General features: G+C 36.7%; 1 protein-coding gene across 3 annotated transcripts in view; it reads right to left on the reverse strand.

Moving 5' to 3' along the window:
* The window catches only part of npr1a (natriuretic peptide receptor 1a), a 68,729-nt gene that overhangs the window by 24,808 nt on the left and 20,430 nt on the right, over window positions 1–23,491 (reverse strand). For all 3 annotated transcript variants that reach the window (XM_089123392.1, XM_089123391.1, XM_039680847.2), the window contains exons 3-5: window positions 18,819–19,006; window positions 15,977–16,090; window positions 8,626–8,761 (exon numbers count right to left, since the gene is read on the reverse strand). In XM_089123392.1, the coding sequence (XP_088979518.1) occupies window positions 8,626–8,761; window positions 15,977–16,090; window positions 18,819–19,006 (438 nt within the window). The remainder of the gene's footprint in view (window positions 1–8,625; window positions 8,762–15,976; window positions 16,091–18,818; window positions 19,007–23,491) is intronic.

Here is a 23,491-nt window from a genome sequence, read left to right on the forward strand (position 1 = left end):
ACACACCACATGGCTTGAGATAGTTACTGATAGTTTATAACTATTGCTGTGTACCTTAATGGCTTAATTTAAATTGTGTATCTGGACTACTAAAATCCAGATTTAGTTGACTAAAGGCTTAGAAATGTGTATCTGGGTGTTAACTATGTGTGCCTGAGCCAATATGGCTCAAGATTACCTCATTAGAAACATGCACTGTGTCATTATCACACAAGATATCATGTTAAAGGCTGAAATCACGCTGCAAACCCTGCCCAAGTATATGAAAGTTGAGAAGTAAGCTTATTGGTTGCTGATGCAACAGGATCCAATCAGCTGAGCCCTGTAGAGAACAATGTTATTGCTATAGCAGATTGAGCTAAGGACCATGTCATCTAGAGTTTCATGACCGAACTTTCTATTTATTTCTTTGAAGCTTGAAACTTAAATGCTGCCAATTTCAACCAACAACTATAACTTTGTCCAATACATTACAAACTAGATATTATGTGCTTATGTTCAGACACCTTTCCAGTCACAATAAAATAATGAAAAATTCTCCCTAATCCATTAAAAAGAAAAAAAGAGACAAAAGTTTAGTATGATGCAGAATCATGCACTAGGTAAAACTGTGATCCTCATTCATAAATATTTCATGCTGAAGCTGTTGTAAAGCTAAACACTAGCGTCTCCAAATTAAGGCCTGTGCCAGCACTCTGCTCTCAGTGTAACAGAAACCCATGTGAGTCAGCACAATATATAGATCATATTACCACATTGCAGCAGTTATGCTTGAGCGAGCATGCTTATCAACCAACTTTTATGACTCATTGCAATTATGTCTTGATTAGCACATCAACAAATCCAAGCGAGCTATTTTCAAGAGTATGACTGATAATCGGTTAGTCTTCGGTGTTACATGATCCTTCAGAAATCGTTCTAATATGCTGACGTCATTATAAATCATTATACTTAAAATATTATATAAATCTTTTGCAATGTTATAAATGTCTTTACTGTCATTTTCAGTGATGGGAATACAGCGTTATAAATAAACGGCATTACTAACAGTGTTATCTTTCTCAGTAACGAGCAATTAAACTAATTACAGTTTCCCCCGCTATAATGCCGTTACCATTAATGACAATAAAATGCGGCGTTACTATAGCGTAATTGAGCTCACTGAAACGGTTATTATCCGAGTAGGCGCTCTCTCCGCCATAGGACCTGCAATGTTTTTTCTCTGGTGTGTGTGTATATGTTTATCAGGCGCCGGACTGGACTAAAGCGAAACGGATGCCGTGAGCGCACTCGACAATGCGCGAGCGTGCTCGACTGTACGAGAGAGACCGAGTGTGTCCGAGCATTATATAATTTGTTTATAAATAAATGACAAATTTCAGCATTAGAATAATCTCTGTTCAACGTTTTAATTCATTATGTACATAGTTATACAAATAAAATCTAAAAAATAACCTGCAGGCAACGTTCTGGGAATTTGGGTTCTGGGAGCACTTCTTGTTAAACTGTTTATCATTTTAATTTTCAGTACAACGAGTGTACTGTATATATAGATTTTTTTTATTGTTATTATGGATTCATTTTTGGAACATTTAAGATTTCTCAGATTTTCTCAAAGGCAGAGAAAGATATCCAAAGCTCGATTTATACAGAAAACTCAGAAAGTGAAAATTTCATGTCAGGGGACCTTTAAGATCTTCAAAAAAATAATAATTACAAACACTTGAAAATGCATTTAAAGGGGTCCTTTTAATACTTGCGAGGAACATAAAATGGACTCGAACATTTCCCTCTGTTCAGTTTCTTGTGATCTCAATTCCATCATCTATTAGCCTCTCTTTGCTGGACAGTCCCCATAATCACGGCTTTGAGAGAATTTAGTCCATATCTTCTTGTATGGATACGAATGGTGATCTGAGGGCCGCAGATCCTCAAAAGAATCTAATCAGAGACCTTGTGCCCTCTGACCCGAGCTCAGGTCATAAGTAGCACGTCGGATTTACGACCTAAATCTCTTGGGTAATAATGAAAGGGTCATGGGGACGGTGAAAAGGCAAGGCGGAAAGCACTTAAAGTAATGGAAGTGAATGCCGCGTCAGTGTTATCATTACTCCCTATGGGAGCTCGGCCGCACAACCATTAAAGCCACTATTAGATAAGTGTGCTGTGTGCACTGATGCATTTATTAAATGCTCAGCACTGCTTCCAATTAACTATAGTGTAAAATAACTGTTTGAACTAAAGGAAATGAAAATGCCACTGACATTAAAAACAGGGCATCGGACTGAGTTTACTCGTGGGTTAAACATCAACACAAGACAGAATATTTAATGTAATGGGGTTAGCAGATACTGTCTTATCTAAGCAACAGTATATTTTTACTACATGGTCCATCTCCCTGAAGTCACCCAGGGTTAAGTGTCTTGCTAATGTGTAACCCCTCCTGGGGTTTGAACCAACAGCCTTTAGGTTTCCAGCCAAGATCATTAACCACCAAACCACACCACCCCATTAAAAAGTAAAATATGAGTAAAGTAAAATACAAGTTCTCTTTCAAATGGGAAATCATACTGCCTCAAAACAAACTAGCAAAGAGATTTGCAAACCCCCTAGCGTTCTGGCGGGGAAAAGCACAGCGATGCAACGCAACCTGACGCAGAAGCATAAAACGGCCACAACGCCGTAGGAGTGATGACATAGCTACGCCATGGAGTTGACGCAGAAGCATAATGAGGCCTTAAAGGATTAGTTCACTTTTGAAAAAACTTTTGCTGATAATTTACTCACCCCCACGTCATCCAAGATGTCCATGTCTTTCTTTCCTCAGTCGAAAAGAAATTAAGGTTTTTGATGAAAACATTCCAAGATTTTTCTCCTTATAATGGACTTACATGAGAACCAGACGGTCCAAGGTCGAAAAGACAGTTAACAACAGTTTCAGATGCAGCTTCAAATGTCTTTAACGTAGCCGGAAGTACAGAATCAAAATCGTCCGACATCGTTGTTTTACCTTTTAAATCCCTTTTTTGTAAACGCCGTTTGAGTTGGTTTGCACGTTCAACCTATGCGTTCAACTTGTAAACACTGACTCTGTACTTCCGGCTACGTCGCCCGTGACCTTTTGAACGTAATTATGTATTACGTGACGTTACAAACGCGCCTCAGAGACTAGAGCAAGGCTAGCGTTTGTCCTTAGAAAAGTTACATTTTTGGAATAAGTTTTGAAATAACCGATCGTTTCGCATGATAAGACCCTTATTCATCGTCTGGTGTCGTTTAAAGACATTTGAAGCTGCATCTGAAACTGTTATAACTGTCGTTTGGACCTTGGACCGTTTGGTTCCCATTGAAGTCCATTATATGGAGAAAAATCCTGGAATGTTTTCATCAAAAACCTTAATTTCTTTTCGACTGAGGAAAGAAAGACATGGACATCTTGGATGACGTGGGGGTGAGTAAATTATCAGCAAAAGTTTTTTCAAAAGTGAACTAATCCTTTAACTCAAGCTAATACTACCGTCAACTCACTGTCAAATATGCGTTTCGACGCAAAACATGTAATATTAATATTGCAGCCTGCACTGCAAACTGAGCTGACTCTCAGGCAACACAAACCTGTTTCAAGATTTGAAACAATATCCCCCATTAGCACATACAGATACTATGAAATATATATTTCTATTCAGATATTTATTTCAAGGAAAAATGACAAATGTTTGAATGTTTGTTGTTTATTCAAAGCGCGTCCATGCCGCATCGAGATAAAAACATGACGTTTTTTTTAGCATGCCGCAAGCGCACCATAAGTGCACCGTAGCTCATGTGACAAGAACCAACCGGAGCGCAACCGCCCCCTACCGCTTTGGAAAAACTCGTTTTTAGGCACTATATGTGAATGCCGCCCTGTGCAGGAAAAAGCGATTGATGATAAGTCTGCTCTACCTTTTTATTAGAATTTTTTTGCTATTATTTGTAACGCTCAAAAAAGAGCTACTCCATGTATAAGAGAAGTGCACTGCCTGTGAACCTGAAAAAAAGTTGCTACAAGGTAATCAGTTTAAAGGCTTTCAGTAACAGCAAATTGTTTGCTTTCAGCATGGAAATGGATAAAAGTGTCTCCCAAATACACAAATATAAATATCTCAATTTTGAGTCCATGCCAGAACCGCAGCTCCTAAATTCAAAGGTTTCTGCCAGGCAGGTGGTCAAACTGATGTTGTATGGTAACCAAAAAGAGAATAAAGGGACACTCTGAGATCGTGAGACACCCATGTGAATGAAATGTCTAGAACCAAATGAAGAAGGCTAAAGAAAAATGCAGGAGACTGAACGTAGATGGTCCATGTGGAAGACACAGGATGAAATTATGAAACATTGAGTGAGAACATAGACCTGTCAACATCCTCTGGCACTTTTGTGAAAGAGGAAGAGGGAGCACAAAGGTCAAGGAAAGCAGTGTAAGTGGAAAGCGTGAACAAGAAGGGAAGGAAATAGATAGGGAAATAAAAACAGACAGAGCGGGGCTGCAGATGACAACCTCTGAGAGGAGGACACAGATGTTAAAGGACAAAACCGCCCTCCCAGATGACCGTGTTTGGTTTTATGGATAGATACCTTGTTCTACCCACACACACCTGCATTAATACACCTCACATGATGAAGGACAGAAACAAGGAAATGTAGAAAAGAGGATAGCATGGATTCGATGAGAGCGAGTGGGTGATGGAAATGAAATAAATACTAAATGTATGCAATTATAACAGCTTTGTGTCATTTTTCTCCAGATTCTTTAGTCCATATACAAATTGACTAGTGACTAGGTTAATCATCATGATTGCAGGGCTTTTAGATGCCAAGGACGTCCACATATAATGATGGTCTTAATAGACACCCTTCCTAACAAATAAAGCCAATTATATGTTTTAATGCATAAAGTCCCATTTATAATGTGTGTGAAAAATATTAAGCATAAGAAAGGTTTCTGTTTCAGAAATTAATTAATTGCCATTTACTTCACTGTACTTAAAGGGTTAGTTCACCCAAAATGAAAAATTCTGTCAGTAATTACTCGCCCTCATGTTGATCCAACCCCATAAGACTTTCGTTCATCTTCGTAACACAAATTAAGATATTTTTGATGAAATCTGAGAGCTGGATCACTCCTCCATAGGCTTCTATGTAATTGAAACTTGCTCAAGAGTGTGTGAATTAAAGTGAATGAAAATTACCTGTTTATTTGACCTAAAGTTATATTGCTTTATTAAAAGACTGTATGCCACTAGCACAGCACATAACCAAACGTGTTGCATTAGTTTTTGCTCAATGAACAAAGCAACATGCTTCAAACTACTAAACCATGCAGTCATTCACAACCTAACTATAAGCCCTGCTCTTCAGCACAATGTTATCGTTTAAAAGTTCTTTCAAATGTCAAACATAACTAAACATTAAACATTAACAGATGTTTCCCTTTACTCAAAAACACATAAAATAACACTTTTCAATATTTCAATATTCAATTTAAATATTTCCTCTCCATTACCAGCCATGTGCAAAGCACCCTGGGAACTAACAATGGTGTCTCTAAATAAAACCGCATAATTGAGCTAATTTTCTTAAAATAAATGGGTAGCCCTTTTCCTTCATTTTATCAGCTTAATCGGTTCCTCAATTCAAGCCTCAAAATTGTGTATGTTTCCTTAAAAAAATGTTAGGAAAATGTATCTCTTGGTTTTACTAGTGAAATGTTCTCAATACACTGAACCACAATTTCTTTACAAAAATATACACAATATATATTTTTTATTTATGAAAATTACAAGACACATGCTTCATTTGTTTTCAGACTATAGTCTCTAAGTTTTGTGAATTTGTTGTTTAAGTTTAATGTTTAAAATACATCAAGTTACTCACAACTTTTTTTATTTTCTCTGCTCACATTTTAATATTAATTTGTCTGTATCCACCTTATTTTTTGGGTAATTACGGGCACGGCCAGTGTCATTCGCTTGATATTGCAAACTAATATTTCTTACCATATTATCTTAATTATAAACTTGCTTTGTAGCGCAGGTAGTTTAGACAGTTTACTGCAGTTTGATATTCTTATTATTATTTCCCCATAGCGGTTAATAAATTAAAAACATTCACACAAAAAAAAAAAAAAAAAAAAACTTTACTTCCGCATTGAAAATAAGTTGGACAATGATGTCTGTTTTATTTGTTGTCATCTCCCCTATTCCCACCTTATACACAACGACTTGTGAATGAATATTGCTAAAACAGAGGGGTTTCATGACATTTTAGCAACCCCTCTCCACAATGTTCGGTGTTAAGGGTTGCTAAAGGAAGTAATTGGCCTTGAGTGACTCAAAAATGTCATCTACAAATTTATTTTCACATCCACAAAGTATTAAAAATTTCTATGAGGAGTTCCAACATCATACAAGCAACAAAAGAGAGAGCTAGCATGTTCATTTTGAGTTTAGCAGTGCCCTGAAGGAGTTATTGGTGTTTTGGGTGCTGGTGTGTTCTGCTTTACGAATTGATATGTAGTAGGGAGAAAGGCCAGGGTGATTGAATTTGTCTGTGGTAAATATTGTGAGATTGGATTTATGCATAGCGGGTCATCAGAGGGAGAGAGAGAGAGACAGAGAGAGAGAAGATAATGGGTATTTCAGGGGTGAGGAGTGTTGGAACAGGGGAACAGGCAATTCGAGAAGCTTGACGGCATTTGCGTTTAAATTGGGGACATATTGAGCCCAAACAAAGAGCAGTGGGAGGATCATTCAGTCACAAACAATTTAAATAGGATTCTGAAGTAAAGCATGAGTTTATTCGGCTGTGAACTTTTGAATTTCTCTCAATCGCATATCAATGACTGAATATGCAATAATGCTTTGGTTTTCTCATGACAGCAGAGGAGCCCACTGTCTGTGTTTCATTGTGAGAGTGGGTAGTCATTACTGTCACTGTGACACCTGCCAAGGACTTTGTTTTGCCTTCAGTTTGTGCACCATGTGTTTTCTTGTTAATCATTTTCACCTGTTACCTGTCATCATCCTCATCATTCATCGGTCTCTCCTTCCTTCATATGCTACTGGATAAGGGCAGAACCCCATCCACGCTCAAGGTTTATGTGACGGCCATTGCAGCGGGAAGAACGATCTCGTCATCCACTTTCCTTAAGGGAGCTGAAAGGCCAAATCCTCCCAGACCCCCTTCAGTCCCCATGTGGGACCTTTCGACGGCTTTGGACGCCATGAAAAGTGCCCCGTTCGAGCCAATCTATTTTTAGACATGAAACATTGTTTGTTGACCCATACCCAGTTCAGGTTGAACATATTATTGAATTTTTTATTTTAATACTTATTTGAAACGTCTCAATCTTTACACCACTTTATTTATTTATATCACTATATTTAAACGAACAATATAATATTTCCATCCATGGTTTAGTAAATCGTGACCACGTAGTAATAATTTGTTTCCTAAAACGAGAGTAGCCTACGAATTAGTTCACCACGATTTAAGAATTTGTGGAAACGATCATTTGTGGCCACCCTAAATGAGAGAACGAATTCTTAATTCATGGGAGGTTGGTAACGAAATGTTAATTTGTATATTACAATATATTTTTTTCTTCATGTCATGAGAGGGGCTCAGTACAACAGCCTACCTTACTCATTTATTAATTTACTTTCGAATGGTATATCACCTTTTGCTGCACTACCATGTTTGCGTAGCCATTAAAAATGGATATAAAATACTGTAGATCTATTCTTCCTGTGCTAAATGAAAATCTAACGTAATGCTTATAAATGTGAGTTTATAACACAATCCTGAGTACAGTTTAACTTCACAATTGAAAGAAAAAAGTCAGAATTGCAAGTTTGTTTCTCGCAATTCTAAGAAAAAAGTCTTTTGAGAATTGTGAGATGTAAACTCAGAAAAGTTTCTTGCAATTATCTTTTTATGTGTTATTCTTCGGTGAAAACAAGCTTCCATATAAACTAAACAGAACAAAACACAAAGTAAAGACTAAAACAAAGTACAAAACAAAAAGCAAAGCAAAAAAAATAAAATAAATAATAATAGTTTGAGTGAAATGAACGCTTTAGCTTAAGTTCTTGATTGTATCCAATAGTGTTCTAATACTTGTAATATAAAAGATTGGTATTTAAGTCACATTTATTTATATAGCGCTTTTCACAATACATATTTACACCTGTCTGAGTTTGTAGATGCTGACGCCGTTATTCACATTCATTCTCCCCACCACCACCAGGATGGTCCCTTCCCATACCTCCAATGGGTTCGGCTGCGCCCCTGCCTTTGTCTACAGGCAAGAAATGCAGATTCTGTACCCTCAGATTGCGAGCTACGGACGGGGCCTACGCCAAATAACTTTATATCATAATACTTGCTTGCTGGACTGTTAATAAATAAATACTTATAATAAGTCTTTCTGGTAGAAGGAAAGTGAAAAAGTGGTCATTTTACATACAGTATTGGTCAAACAGTCTCTTCCTGTTCAGAATAAGATGCAGTGTATACCACACTATTTTGTCATTTAGCCCAAAATCAGTCTATATGATACTGTAGGTAAATTTGAGCAGAACTCACCATGGTATGTGCGATTCCACATCCTCTTATTGACCACGTCCCTTGGGGGCCTCACACCCGACTGATCCAGAGTCTCGTTTAGGGCATGAGAATACAGCATGACTCCATCGTGAAATGATCCCGAAATCAGATTCATCTGGAAGAGAGGAAGTGCAGAAATTACATACTAGCATTACAACTAAATAATTGGATTATATTATATTATATATATAAATGCTGAATGGTGTCCTATTCGCATTAACATTTAACTGTTTTTCAATGAGAATGAATAACTTCTATGCAGCAAAAATAGGCATCAAACGGATCAATAGAGACTGTAAAGGCATTTCTATTTTTATTTTGAATAAATTCTGTTCTTTTGAAGTTCCTATTAATCAAAGAATCCTGAACAAATGTATCATGATTTCTAGAAACATTAAGAATTTATATACATTACATACATTACATTTTAAAATATATTATACAGAACAGTTTTTTGTTAATCAAATAAATGCAGTATTGATGAGAATAAGAGACTTATCCTGTATACATGCAGTTATGAAATAAACACAGAATCCTTTGTTCTCAAACGGCAGTAAAACTTCAATAATGTCAATCAACTGTCTTGTCATTAACATAAGTACAAATGATGATGCAATTTGCAGACGGTATTGGTATTACTTGCTGAGTATCAATCCTACCACTCGTGTGTCAGTACTATATGTTGGGGACCCAAAAGTGAGCTAAATATTTTTTTTTTGAAAGACCAGTATGAAAAAGTAGTGTTTTTTATTTAAGTTTTCTGCTAGAGTTTCCAACTTCCCATAACTCCGAGAACACAAACACACCAGAGAACAACACAAACAAAGATACTAAATTACATAATGGCATGCTTTATTACCCCTCCGTGCCACTCAGTCATGATTACAACCACCCCACATGTGTGAGAATCTTGTGAGAGAACGGTTTTAGTACTGCTGTTTCCCAGCAGTCTTTAGGGACAGGTATTTAACTGGGTAAATATGTACATATATCAGCTGCTGTAATGTTGGTATGTGAATATGTGCATGAGGGACTGTTCAGAAAGCTCACACTGACATGTGATTATTCAAAATGTAGGTCTGTCTGCCATTTGTCAACACTGTATTTACATTTATGCATTTAGTATTTGTTTGAATAAGAATCTGATCCGATAACTGCTTGCTCCAATCTGAACTATTTGCCCATGTGGTGCAGTGAAAAGAGGATCTGCACACATGGGACAACAGATCCCTAAAAAAGCAATGAGATTATATTGGTATTGAGACAAATTGCCTCCCGCTTCTCATTTTACTCCAGTATTCTATGTTGTTCTCGCGAGCTTGAGAATAGATCTAAACAGCAACGTTATTTTGTTTTATTCATTTACTAGCATAGTACTTATTATTATAATTATAATTTTCTACATTTCCATTTTATTAATTTTGTTACGTGCTTTTGTCATTTATTATTACTATTGTTGCTTTTTTATTTCAGTTTTAGTCATTTTAATACTTCAATTTAAACAATTATTGTCAAGGTAGCTTATGACATTTTTAAGTTAAAGGTTTAATTTAAACTTTTAATTTAACTTTATTTCCAGTACTGAAAATTACTTTTAATTAGGGTTAGTTTAGGGTTAGTTTTAGGTAACAATAACACCCCTCAACAGTCCTTGAGCCTAGATTTCCCAATAACGTCTGCTACTCGAATATTCATGAAAATAATTCTTCTAAGACCTAAAAAATGTGTGCATTTTTTATTTCATCTAAAAAAAAATTAAGAGAAATATTTGTGACGAATTTGATATTTGAAACACTAGTGTGCATCACAACAATTGAGCAATATTTTTCTCTGTGATAACTCAAATATCCAGGAAAAAACAAACAAAACAAAAAACTGAATATGAATAACAAACTGGCTAAATTTAGGCAAGGGAGAGATGCATTTTTAGCCAAACATCAGCCATCTGTCCTCCTCACAAACCAATACACCCAATGCCATCATCATTAAACAGTATGTATAGTTTAAAGTGGAACTGGATAGAATTCCAGCTGAACTGAGAACAGTTTTACTTCTAAAATCTAGTCAAATTTAAGTAACTATCGCCTTACTAGTAATAAGGCTGTAAACAATTAAGAGAGAACCAGGTAGAAGTCAATGGCGCAGAGCCAGATGGTTGCTGGCAAACTCTTGAGCTCAGCCGTATCAATGAAATGGAGGGGGAAATATTCCATAAGCAAAAGGAGGCAGAGAGATGTGCAAAAGTGTGGTTGTCATAGCAACTATAGACAGACCATGGACTCGTCAATACAGAACATTTGTGGGTGATGATGGCGGATTGGGCAATTATGGAAGGAGAAAAGAAGTGTCCTAGAGAAAGGATATTCAAATTCTGGGTAAAAGGTTGAATGGACTGAGAGTCCAAGAATTTGATCCAGACCAAAAAACAAACAGGTTGGGAGATACTGAGAAAAAACACTGTGGAGTACAAAATAATTGAAAGGATTGAAAGCAATTACAGATTCAGACTCTGAGAGTTACAAAAAGAGAGATCAATATACAGCATATTTAAATAAGCATTTTCTGTAAACGTAAATGTTAGTGGTGCTCGTTGCTAAGATTTTCGGTTGCCGCATTGCAGTTTCCAGGAGGTTCTGAGTGGTTTCTAGGGTGTTACAATGCAGTTGCTAGGGTGTTCTAAGTGGTTGTTTACTGGCTCAAGTGAAAACCTTCCACTCTGAATAATGTTTTATATTCTGGTGTCTCAATGATTTGAAAAGTAATACTTAAAGGGATACTCCACTTTATTTTGGAAATAGGCTCATTTTACCACTCTCCCAGAGTTAAACAGTTGGGTTTAACCATTTTCGGATGTATTCATTCGATTTTATGATATTTAGAAGAATATCAGTAACCAGACAGTTTCTGGTCTCATTGACTTCCATAGTATATTTTTTTCCTACTATGGAAGTCAATGAGACCAGAAACTGTCTGGTTACTGATATTCTTCTAAATATCAGAAAATGGGCTGAATGGATTCGAAAATGGTAAAACCCAACTGTTTAACTCTGGGGGAAAGGTAAAACGAGCCTTTTCCAAAAAAAAAAAAAAAAGTGGAGTATCCCTTTAAGGTTAGGGGTTCTGAAAAAGTGTATGATAAATAATAGCCTTAACAAGAACTACTAATAACACAATTTATCATCCACAGCAATGTACACATGTACTGTAATTCTTCCTTCATTACCCATAATTCCCAGTTAATTTCTAATCGCCTATTATGGATGTCTGCATTCTTTGTTCCCACCGTTAGAAGTTTCTACATGGGAACACTCATTGTACCGTATATAAAAATGAATCTCCCTTTGGAGTTTTTTCTATGGGCAGTCACATGTCACATGGTGAAATGGGCCATCCAATTAGACATTGTTCAACAATGCTTTATGAAAAACGTAGGCCTTCTATGTTGAAATGGGCAGCGAAATATGAGATGAAGAACACCAAATAAAGTAATAGGACAGAGAAAGAGAGAGCCAAAGAGTGAGAGAGAGAGAGAAAGAATGTGTTTGGCTATAGTAATACAGCAGTAGTGAAAAGAACAACTAATTGGAGAGAGAGACATGTGAGCTGCGGGCAGAGGGAACCTTCCAAATGAGCTCACTGCCCTGGGGAAATGAGTGGATGCATCAGGCTAACAGACCAGAACGACAGGCGACGGAACAGTGAGAAGAGTTGCAGACACCTTATTAGACTTCAGAAAATAATTTGACAATGCACAGAGCGTATAGCATATCTCATAAAATAGTTATCTATGAAAACACAGCTGCAACAATTTCCAGGCTTTCTATTCAGCAAGAGTGAATGGTTTTGAATGTAGAGTTTCATTTTGACCTGAAAATAGGTTGTTTGGGAAACTGGGTGAGACGTTATGGATTTGTGTTTACTGTTTTGAGAATAAGAGGCATAGTTTCAAGAAATGTGTTTAAGCAATCGAGAAAAACTGTAAGTCTTGGCTATGTTTTTAATACACACACAGGCAGCAGTGGCAGCTCACTAACAGGGGTTATGCCGAGCGCCCAGCGTTCGAACCGGAAAACGGGATTTTTTTTAGCATTTCCGGTTTGCAGTGTAACTTAAAGGGATAGTTCACTTTGAAATTAATTTTTTAAATGTTTTAGCTTACCTCAAGGGCATCCAAGATGTAGGTGTCTTTGTTTCCACACTATTTTCAATTTTGACATTTTTCAGTCAAACCGTTGTCTATCAGTCATACACTGGAGGCTAAAGGGGGTCCACCAAAAAGCATGCACAGAGAAGTCCAAATTAAACATGATTTAATGACTCGTAAATGTAAGTACACATTGATGGCCTAAGACACGAAACGAGCGGTTTTTGTGAGAAAACGAACAGTATTTATATTGTTTTTACCTCGTGTAATCACAGTGATCTGAATCAGTTGCGCAATGTCCAACTGAACCGAACTGAATCAGTTCAGTGTTACGCCGGAAGTGATCTCGCTTGCGTGTGACGTCACTCAATATTTACACGGAGATTTCGGAAGTTTTACCTTTTACTAAACATATTTAGATATACCGAAATCGTCTTCCGTTGCGGTTTCCCGTATATCTAAATATGTTTAGTGAAAGGTAAAACTTCCGAAATCTCTGTATAAACAAAGAGTGATGTCGGCGCGCAAGCGATCACTTCCAGCGCATGCGCAGAACGAAGCTCCCGTACCGTCAGATCATTTGGTCATGGCTATGATTACAAGAGGTAAAACGATATAAATACTGTTCATTTTCTCACACAAACCGCTCGTTTTGTGTCTTAGGCCATCAATGTGTACTTACATGTACGAGTCATTAAATCATGTTTAATTTGGACTTCTCTGTGCATGCTTTTTGGTGGACCCCCTTTAGCCTCCAGTGTATGACTGACAGACAACAATGGTTTTACCAAAAAATGTCAAAATTGAAAATACTGTGGAAACAAAGACACCTACATCTTGGATGCCCTTGAGGTAAGCTAAAACATATAAAAAAATAAAAATAAATTCAAAGTGAACTATCCCTTTAAAGGATAACATTTCATGATAATTTACTCACCCCAATGCCATCCAAGACGTTCATGTCTTTCTTTCTTCAGTGGAAAAGAAATTGAATGTTTTTGAGGAAAACGTTTAAGGATTTTTCTCCACAGCAACTTGTTGACATAACCAAGACAACACAACCTGTCATAAATATGTCATAAACATGACATAGCAGATTATCAAACTGGCAGCTATCATTATTATCAAAGCTTAAACTGAAAAGATCAAATCAGAATCCATTCTTCAAGAAGGTCATTAGTAAGTGTGTTGTATAAAACACTCAAAATCTTGTAGCTAAGATTCAAAGGGTAGACAGGAGGCTTATCTTTGGCCTTGAGCTGATCTCGAGCTAACAGACTCCTCTGTGGTGACAGACTCACAGGAGACCTGCAGCTAAGGGTAATTACCACACTTCCCCACTGTCAGTGAAAGGTTACTCATCCCGCACACATGCAGCTGAGTTTTTACCTGGGCGTGTGGCAGGTGACATTTATTGTCGGAGCACAAACAAGCAGACATGCAGCTTCAATCGTCTCTGACTAAAACCAACCATCTCAGTCTATTTCGGGGGGCCAATTTCCTTTGAAGAACCCACATATAAATGTCCCTTCAAGCTCGTGTTATGGTTAGATGTTTAAAATTTTCTGTGAGAGTGTATTTTGTCACTGAGTAAAACACAAAAGGGCAGCAAATTCATTGCACGGTTGTGTAACTTTAGCATGCAAAACCAGATATCAACAAATAACCCCGTCTCATTCCCACATTGTCCATCTTGCAGTTGCAATATGAGCAGGTTTTTTTTTATTTCTTCACAAAATGTAACTATATTATTGCCCAACTCTTTACATAAATATCAGTGTTGTAGTACTCGAGACTCGGACTCGTCTCGGACTCGGTCTCGAGACCATATTTTAATGGTCTTGGTCTTGTCATGGACTCGTGTCCATTTGGACTCGGAATTGACTCGTACTCGAACATTTTTTTTTTATAGGACTCGGACTTATTCCCGAGTCCACTCGAGTTCAATTCAAAATATTTTTCATGATTATTAATGTATGTTAACAAAATATTTCTTTAAATTGATTGACACGCCCAGTGATTGGTGATTTTCTAGTGCGCAACTGCGCATGACAAATTGTAATAAAATTACTTTTAACACCACCTACTATGTGGCCTTTTTACCCTAAACTGATCATATTTTTTAAACTCTAAGTAAATTCAGTAAAATAAAAAAAGGATTTCTCCAAGTAAATAAAAGTAAATTAGGTAATCAACCCTCACTGGTCTCGGTCTCGACTCGGACTCGACCATCTCTGGTCTTGGACTCGACTCTCTATGGACTCGGTCTGGACTCGGACTCGACTCTCTCTGGTCTCGGTCTGGACTCGGACTCGAGTGAGGTGGTCTCGACTACAACACTGATAAATATGTCCAACTTTTTCCCCACAGGCTACATACAGTACACTTACAGGGCGTTATATACTAGCCTATATAACAAATGCCAACTGCATTTGTTAAGGCAAGAGGATATTAAGATACTAAAAAAATTAACAGCATGATTTTCTTTAAAGCTGCTTTGAAACTTTTGCTGTGTCCGAAATCACCCATTACTCACTATATAGTGGACTATATAGTGAGCTCCCCATTTTGTAGTGCTGTCCGAATGTATAGTGATGATTATTATACCCTATATAGTCCACTCAATGTATCCCAGAATGCATTTTGAAAAGTAGTGTACAACCGATGGTCACTAACCTAAGCCCTACATACCATCATGCATTGCGCTGATCGTAAAAATAAGTTAAATCATGTGTGGAGTAGCGCATTATAACAAAAACGGCCAGAAATCACTTTTAGTTTTCAAATTTTGGAGAAATAAGCTCAATATAATGTAATGTATTTATTTAAAAAAATATATTTAGTCCAGAGCCGGCTCGGCACCAGCTGACAGATGATGTAATCAACGGCGCCGAGAGACGATCGAGTAGTGTCCGAAAGTGTTGTTCTATTATGCTGGTGAGCTCACTATATAGTGCTCTGCTCTCTACCCCATATATAGGGGGTAGGGAGTAGGGGTTTGAGTGGAGATTTCGGACACAGCAAATCATTCATTCCAATAGTACCAGTGGTCTTGGACACTATAGTGACACCTATTGGCTTGGATGTAAAAAAGGTGGTTTAGTAACAACTGCCACTTCGCAAAAAAGTTTTGTTTTGTTCTTTCATGGTTGCATGATCTGCACAGTTGCCACTGAAAAATCTTACCAGAGAATCTTCCACGCTGAAGTTAAACATGTCCATGGCATCTGTCTTCAGTCTGGAAACAAAGTCTTTGTACTCAGGGTTTTGAGGCTCTCTGTAAGTCAGGATTTTCACGCTCTGTGGGTATTCAACACAAAGACACATTTTAAAGATTTTGATCACACACATGGCCAAACAGAACATTTTCATTTTCTGAACTTTTCAACTAATCCAATTAACTTAATCAATCAGCATAAAAGGGACAATGTGTAGGAATTTCTCCCATCTAGCTGTGAAATTGTATTTTGCATTCAAATGAACTATGCTCCCCAGTGCCTCGCTCTATATCCATGTTAGCCATTATGTACCAAAAAGCTATGACAGGATGTCTACTAATAGCACCTCGTCGAGTGTTCCTTTGGATGAACAGGTTTTTTTCAAACAAACTGCAAATTAATGTTACAGTATAAATTACCAGGCCATTCTCATCCCAAGACGCATTGGGAAGCATTTTGACCATGCTTCAATATCCGATCCCATTCAGCAGAAAATAACTGTATCTTCTATTATCATCTATTTTTTATTTTATTTTCTCTGCTCACCATGTTTACTTGATTATTTGTGATTTTAACACTGTCAAATTGTTTAACTTTTTGTTCATTGTATAAAGAATTGTATTGCATTGTAACAATTTATTATTTTAGGATGCCCAATAACATCTGGCAAGGGGACTGCAGATGAAAACTAGACTGTGGCTAACTCGGGTGCACTTACATTTGTTCTGAATGTTGATCAATGTATATTGTCCCTTTAAAAAAAAAAAAATTGTAATAAGAAATTTTGATTTCATTTAACTAGATTTCATTTTTGACTTCAAAGCAATAGTGTCAGTCTCAACAGACTATAGTTTCAGATGACAAATTAGGATTTAACACTTTGTCATGGCTTTGACCAACTGCTTGATGAGCATGTCTTTGCACTGCAGGAGTGTCTTTGCCAAACAGGACAATCACCTCTGATGTAAACAGTTGATGAAATCATTGTCATACCAACTGTTAGCTGTATCATGAGCATAATGAAATTATTCCTTTCTGTGAATAAATGAATGTCAGCTCACCACAGCTGTTAGTTAATGCCAACGCATGTAAATAGACCCTCGCATAGTCTGTGTGAGAACTCATTATAATGCAGTTTCATTGAGTTCTGCCAAACACATCACATTCATATTCAGTTTAAAGCCAGTTTTGGAGCAGATACATTTTTCAGGATTTTTCGCTCATATTATTGCCCATCAGATGAAACTCGTTAGTTTGCTAATAAAAGTATAAACGCACCTCTCTTTATCAAGCAGCATTAATTAATAAATTCATTTAATTTATATCAAGTGCTGTGAGAAAAGGCTATAAATCTCCACATCTAGCATCCTCACACACAATATAGCTTTCTAGCCGAGACGCTTCTTTATGTGTACAGAATGATGTGACGTAATGACTCAATACAGCCTACTACCGTGACTTTTTTTTATGTGTACAAAAGTGAGTGTTTTAGAGGTTGCACAAGCAAATTTCGTTGTATGGTACAACTGTACAATGATAATTAAAGTCTATCTATCTATCTATCTGACATAATGACACAAAGACATGCTCGAATCTCCCGCGGAAATCCACCAGTACCACTGGAATTAAAAACATTATTACAAGCTTACCGCTTTGAATCGGGGAAAGGCAAGCAGAGAGTTTTGAACACTGGCTGGTTATGTATTCTCTCAAATGTGTATTTTGGATAATTTTTAACCTAAAAAAAAGCTACGGACAGCAGCTTCAACTCAAAATACTCCAAAATTTTTTTTTTTTTTTTTAAAAAGAGGATTACGAAAAATATGTGACATTTCATTTCAGCCTAAATAAACATTTAGAAAGTTCATTTTCAGGCACAGTAGGGGGTGTCATGTTGGCAGTCAGTGTTGGCACATGAAGACATGAAGCCATGCGACAGCCTTCACTAGCACCTCTATAGCTGTCATATTTCCGCATATTTCAAAAATCCAGTTATATTTCTCGGAGAATTTGACTGAAGCAGCACATTCCTCAGTGTGTCTCTCTGTCTGATCCTATCTGAAAAGAGGAAACACAGCTGCAGCTGGCTGCTAATCACACAACAAAAACCTGCACAATTCACAGTGTTCACAGTGAATTTGCCTATGCATTTCCCTTTTGAAATCTGTGGGGAGTGGCATTTCCTATTTCGATTACATGAAAATGCATGTAAAATATGTATCTTAAAAAATAATAATACAATTATTTATGATTTATCACTTTTTAGGGGTGCACGAAATATTGGCCTCCATATTGGTATCGGCCGATATTTGCTCATTTTTATTTTATCGTTATCGGCCCGATAATAAAATTTGGCTGATATATTAAAGCTGATAAATAATGAATTATTTCCTTTAACACTTGACACCTGAGACACTTAAGATGCACACTGTTCAACGTGATTGATCTTAATTGCTTGAAATATGATTGGAATCAAAAAGGAAAATATAGTTAAGTGCAAAATGTGCTGTCATATCGGCTACATGAAATTATAATGAGAACATTACAATTGTGTTAGGGGACAGATTTTAATTGTGAGACTTTTGTTTTTTGCAATCAGGCTTTCAAAAATGCTATAAAAATTGGATTTAGATTTATCGGCCGATATATCGGTTATCGGCTTTCAAATATAAAGAATTATCGGTATCGGCCAAAATGTTCATATCGGTGCATCCCTATCACTTTTATTTGTCATGGGGCCTGTCACAGGTTAGGTTAACCCTGTCTGTGTATTATTACTATACACATCAGCACATTTACATGAAACTCACTTTAAATGCCTCCATGGCTGCATTGTCATCAGCATCTCCATGTGCCCATGGTTTAGCAGGCTGGCTCTGCAGACTTTTTCCAAACAAATCGATGAAGAAGAAAGCATACTCCTCCAGAGGATGACCCAGTCTCCAGAACTCCACCATCAGCTTGCGAAATATCTCCCACTTGCAGCAGACATAAACCACTGCAAAAGATAGAAAAACTCAGTTGAATGGGATGCCCTTGTGTGGCTGAGCTTTGGTTTTTACTGCAAATGCAAAAGCACCTGAGAGTCTGACATTTTCATTTGCAATAAGAAACTCACTCCAAGGACTGAAGAATGGAAGTAAAGCACAAGAGGATCTAGTGTTTCCCAAGCAGTACAATGTGGGATTTCCTGCCCTGATTGGGAGCATGTTAGTTTTTGAATCACTGCAAAAGGCATTTCATTTTTAGTTTTAAGAATGCTGAATGTATAATTGAGGTTGCATGAATTTTGTAGGGAAAAACAGGACAATGTATGCAATTGCCGCATGAGAATGATTCCATATGGAGATAAAGCATAACTTGCACAGCATACCTAGGGCATTATTCATGAACCTTTAATACAGTATATGATGAATAAATTAAGAGTAATGTGCATGTAAAGTGGACCTTCCCAAAAAAGGTCTTCATATATGATTAAAAAGTGTTTTCAATATTTTTTTTTATACATCATTAACATTTATTTCACATTTAAATAAATGACAACTAATTAATTATGTTTTTATACATTTTGTAGTTATATATTATGGTAAATAGAGTATTAATAATCAAGAAGCAGCATCAAAAAACATCATTTTTTTTAGATTTTAAAGATATATTTTCATGAATTTCTGGATTTACAATTGACAAGATTCAATTTGCTTTTCATTATGTTGCACAAGCACTAAAAAAGCTTAAATGAAAACTGAAAAACAAGAGAAATACATGAAATGTAGAACACGTTTGTCATGTTTCTTTTTTTTTCTTTTCTTTTTTTTTCTCAACCAAAATCACTAGATCACTTCATAATTGCAACTTCTCAACTGTCAAGTAAGAGCATCCCAGGAGGATTTGCAGGCTGCATTAATCTCGGGGTATTTAACAACATTCATTTCCCTCTGCTTCAGTGATAAGGTTAGGGCCTACTATGACTGTATGGAAATAGTTTCAGGACCAACAAAAGATGTTGATTCAAGAACATGTACTAGGGTAAATTATGTTGTGCATGAACATCTGTCACAATAATTACCAAGAACTACATTTTCCAAGGTTTAATGCGTCATGGTTTGATATTTTTGACAGGTACTGTAATCTGCAGTCGCATTTTAAAAAGTCTCTGTAAGAACATAAGAGAAAGAGACCCATCTACAATTGTTCAAACAGATCATTCCGGCTCAAACTCACATCATTAACTGAACAGGATTTTCTTAGGGATGCTCAGACAAAGCGAAGTAGTTCCAAATAGCCGTACAGTTGTCTCTGCCTCTTATCCTGAGACATGAGAAAGTATTTTAACATCCAAGTTAACTAGAGTTTCCAAGCTTTTATTCACCCTTTCCACAGAATATTTTAAAGGGATACTCCACTTTTTTTGTAAAAAAAAGCTCATTTTACAACTCCCCCAGAGTTAAAAAGTTGGGTTTTACCGTTTTCGAATGTATTCAGCCGAATTATCAGTAACCAGTTTCTGGTCTCATTGGCTTCCATAGTATATTTTTTTCCTACTATGGAAGTCAATGAGACCAGGTCTGGTTACTGATATTCTTCTATCAGAAAATCGGCTGAATGGATTCGAAAACGGTAAAACTCAACTGTTTAACTCTGAGGGAGTTGTAAAATGAGCCGATTTCCAAAAAAAGTGAAGTATCCCTTAAGGTATATACCCTGTAAGGCAGTGCAAAATGTATGGGATAGCAGGTAACATTTGAGTCCGTCTCAGTTCATATGAATCACTGGGGACAGGCAGTCATGTTCTTCACCCTCCTAAATGCCAAAGAGGGGTAAGATCATCACAGCAATTACCCACAGACTCACTTCTAATGGTGGGCTTAATGAGGAATTGAGGGCAGGTGTTAATTACAATAGTACCTTTGAAAATAAATACGTGAGACAAAGACTGACATGTTCGAAATGGAGTATTACTGCACTGGAAAATGTGAAAATTTGTGCAAATGTGTGTCTGTCTATCTATTTACTGTAGACAAACAGGCTAGACAGACGCACAGAGAGACAAACATTTTGCTTGAACGCATATAAACATATAAACACAATATAAATCTCGTTCCGTGAGACTTGAGACCGGTGTGGAACAGAAAAAGGACTCCGTTCCCACAGCTCTAGGCCTCGCCCTGCTTGCCCCACAGAAGTTCACTGCATTGAAGTGTGGAATATGAATATACTTTGTAACAGTTTTTACACTTTTTGGATACACCATCATTAGTGTAGGCTATTGTGGTTGTTAAAACATTTGACAGCCTAACTAAACATTGATTAAGTTCAGTGACAGCATGGTGTCTATAATTGGTAGGCTATAGGCTACTGCTTTTATTATTGCTTGATAGAAATTTTTTTCAATTTGGATCGATATACATACAGTATTGGCCACAGAAAAATCTCAAAATAGAAAATCGTCCCTAATGCTGTAAACATAGACAGAAAGCCCTCTCAGCTGGTATTATTTAAGGTTAAAAATAACTCAAATTAGACATATGGGCTAATGCAGGCTTTATTACAACTTTATAATATTTTAATGATATAAGTAAAACAAAATAAAAAAATATAGTGCACATATTTAGCAAAATATACCTGCTCATTTATGTTAATACTAAATCTAAATATATTATAATACTATATTTTTCTCGCCAACTTATGTGGTATGGTCATTAAATGCTTTTCCTGAGGTAAATGTAACGTTATGTGACATTGTAGTCTATTTTATTGACCTTTTTCCATCTGTGAAAAATCAATATAACAAAATGTATGAGGCAGATAAGTTACTGTATCTTTCAACACACACCTATTGATCATTCATGTTTATTTAGTGAGGTGCTACAGCGATCTGTCATATTTAAAAGTGCCAAAACAGTATTTATTGTCAGAATCTAAGAGCTTGTGACTTTCCATATCAAAAGTAACCTTCTTTATCTAGTCTGTCGGTGTCAGTGTCCTCTTTACTGCTTCACTCTAAAAAATGCTGGGTTGTTTTAACCCAATTTTGGGTCAAATATGGACAAACCCAGCCATTGGGTTACATTTTTAAATGAAATTTTTAACCCAATGTTTGAGTTTGTCCATATTTGACCCAAAATTGGGTTAAAAAAAACCCCAGCATTTTTTTAGAGTGGAGAAAATGGACGTGTGGCATGAGGGCGTGTGAAAACAGTCAATTGTGGTAGTCTCACGGTCAATGCGTGAGAGTTGGCAGCTCTGTCTGATCAGTACATTACACATAGGCTACTACAAACTGCAGAGATAGTACAATTATGTCTTTCTCCTGTGACTTTCTATCAACTGTTGAAGCTTTTGAAAGCCTCTGTTACTGTGCAGTAATTTCATAAATAATTGATCATGGAGGAACTCCTGCTGACAGAAGATTAAGTGCTGTATCTGTTGCTATGGCCGCTTGTAAAATAACTTTGATACTCGAGTGAACCAGAACGATTTATGTCCGAACTCAAAGATGTCATAAAACCTAATCGCATACCACAACAATAAAAAAAGCACTTGTATCTCAGTTGTGCAGATCAACGCTGCAGTGATGGATTCACAACAGGTGGGGCTTAAATAATACTAACAGATGTGAGCGTTTGTTATTTCGGATGAAAAGATTACCAAACAGGACCACACATAGCTCTTCATTTATGATGCATTGCACTGGGAAGCACCAGTACAGTAAGTCATTATCCTCTATAACTGGCCCAATAACAGTCATGTCTTGCAAATGGTATTGAAGAAGAAGAACATATGCAATAGCACTATAGCTCCACTCATGCACTGTGAGTATAGTTGAAGTGTGGACTCTATGAGCTAGTTTGCATTAAGGATGAATAGTGACCATCTTGTTCTAACTCTCAGAAACAGCAGCTCTTTTCCAAGATTAAATACACTCATCTGAAAATAATTCAGTTATACAACTCATAGATTCTGTCTCCTTCACTTCACCTTTTTGTTGAACTTTCTTTCATTTCTTTTATAGTGGATAGTTATAGTTTCTTTCCACATAGTTTTTTCTTGTTTAGTAGCAAAACTTGTAGTAATAGGGATTGATCAGAAATATTTTCTACAAATATAGATTATATTTTTTAAAATAGCAACCTTCCTTCTTGCATCACACTGAACACAAATTGTGGGCATTTTGTAAGACATAAATACACATTGAATAAATACTGGATCCTTCATAGCATTTATTTAATATACTGTATATAGATACCCTGATAATATCATAAAGATGTCTGACAATCTGACACTAGACACATCATACTAGGGTTTGGAACAGAGCCATTTTTGTGTGGATTTTCAGGCCATTTGGCTTGTTAGTATACTATATTCAGTCTTCTACATGTGTTATCCTGGGATCATTGATCATAATCACTGGGTGACAAATTAATTAAGAGAAATCTCCACACCTCATTCCACTAATCAACAGGCAATCAGAATCAAAGCCCAG

The sequence above is a fragment of the Pimephales promelas genome, chromosome 18, assembly GCF_988280905.1.
Source record: "Pimephales promelas chromosome 18, fPimPro1.hap1.1, whole genome shotgun sequence".
NCBI lineage: Eukaryota > Metazoa > Chordata > Actinopteri > Cypriniformes > Leuciscidae > Pimephales > Pimephales promelas.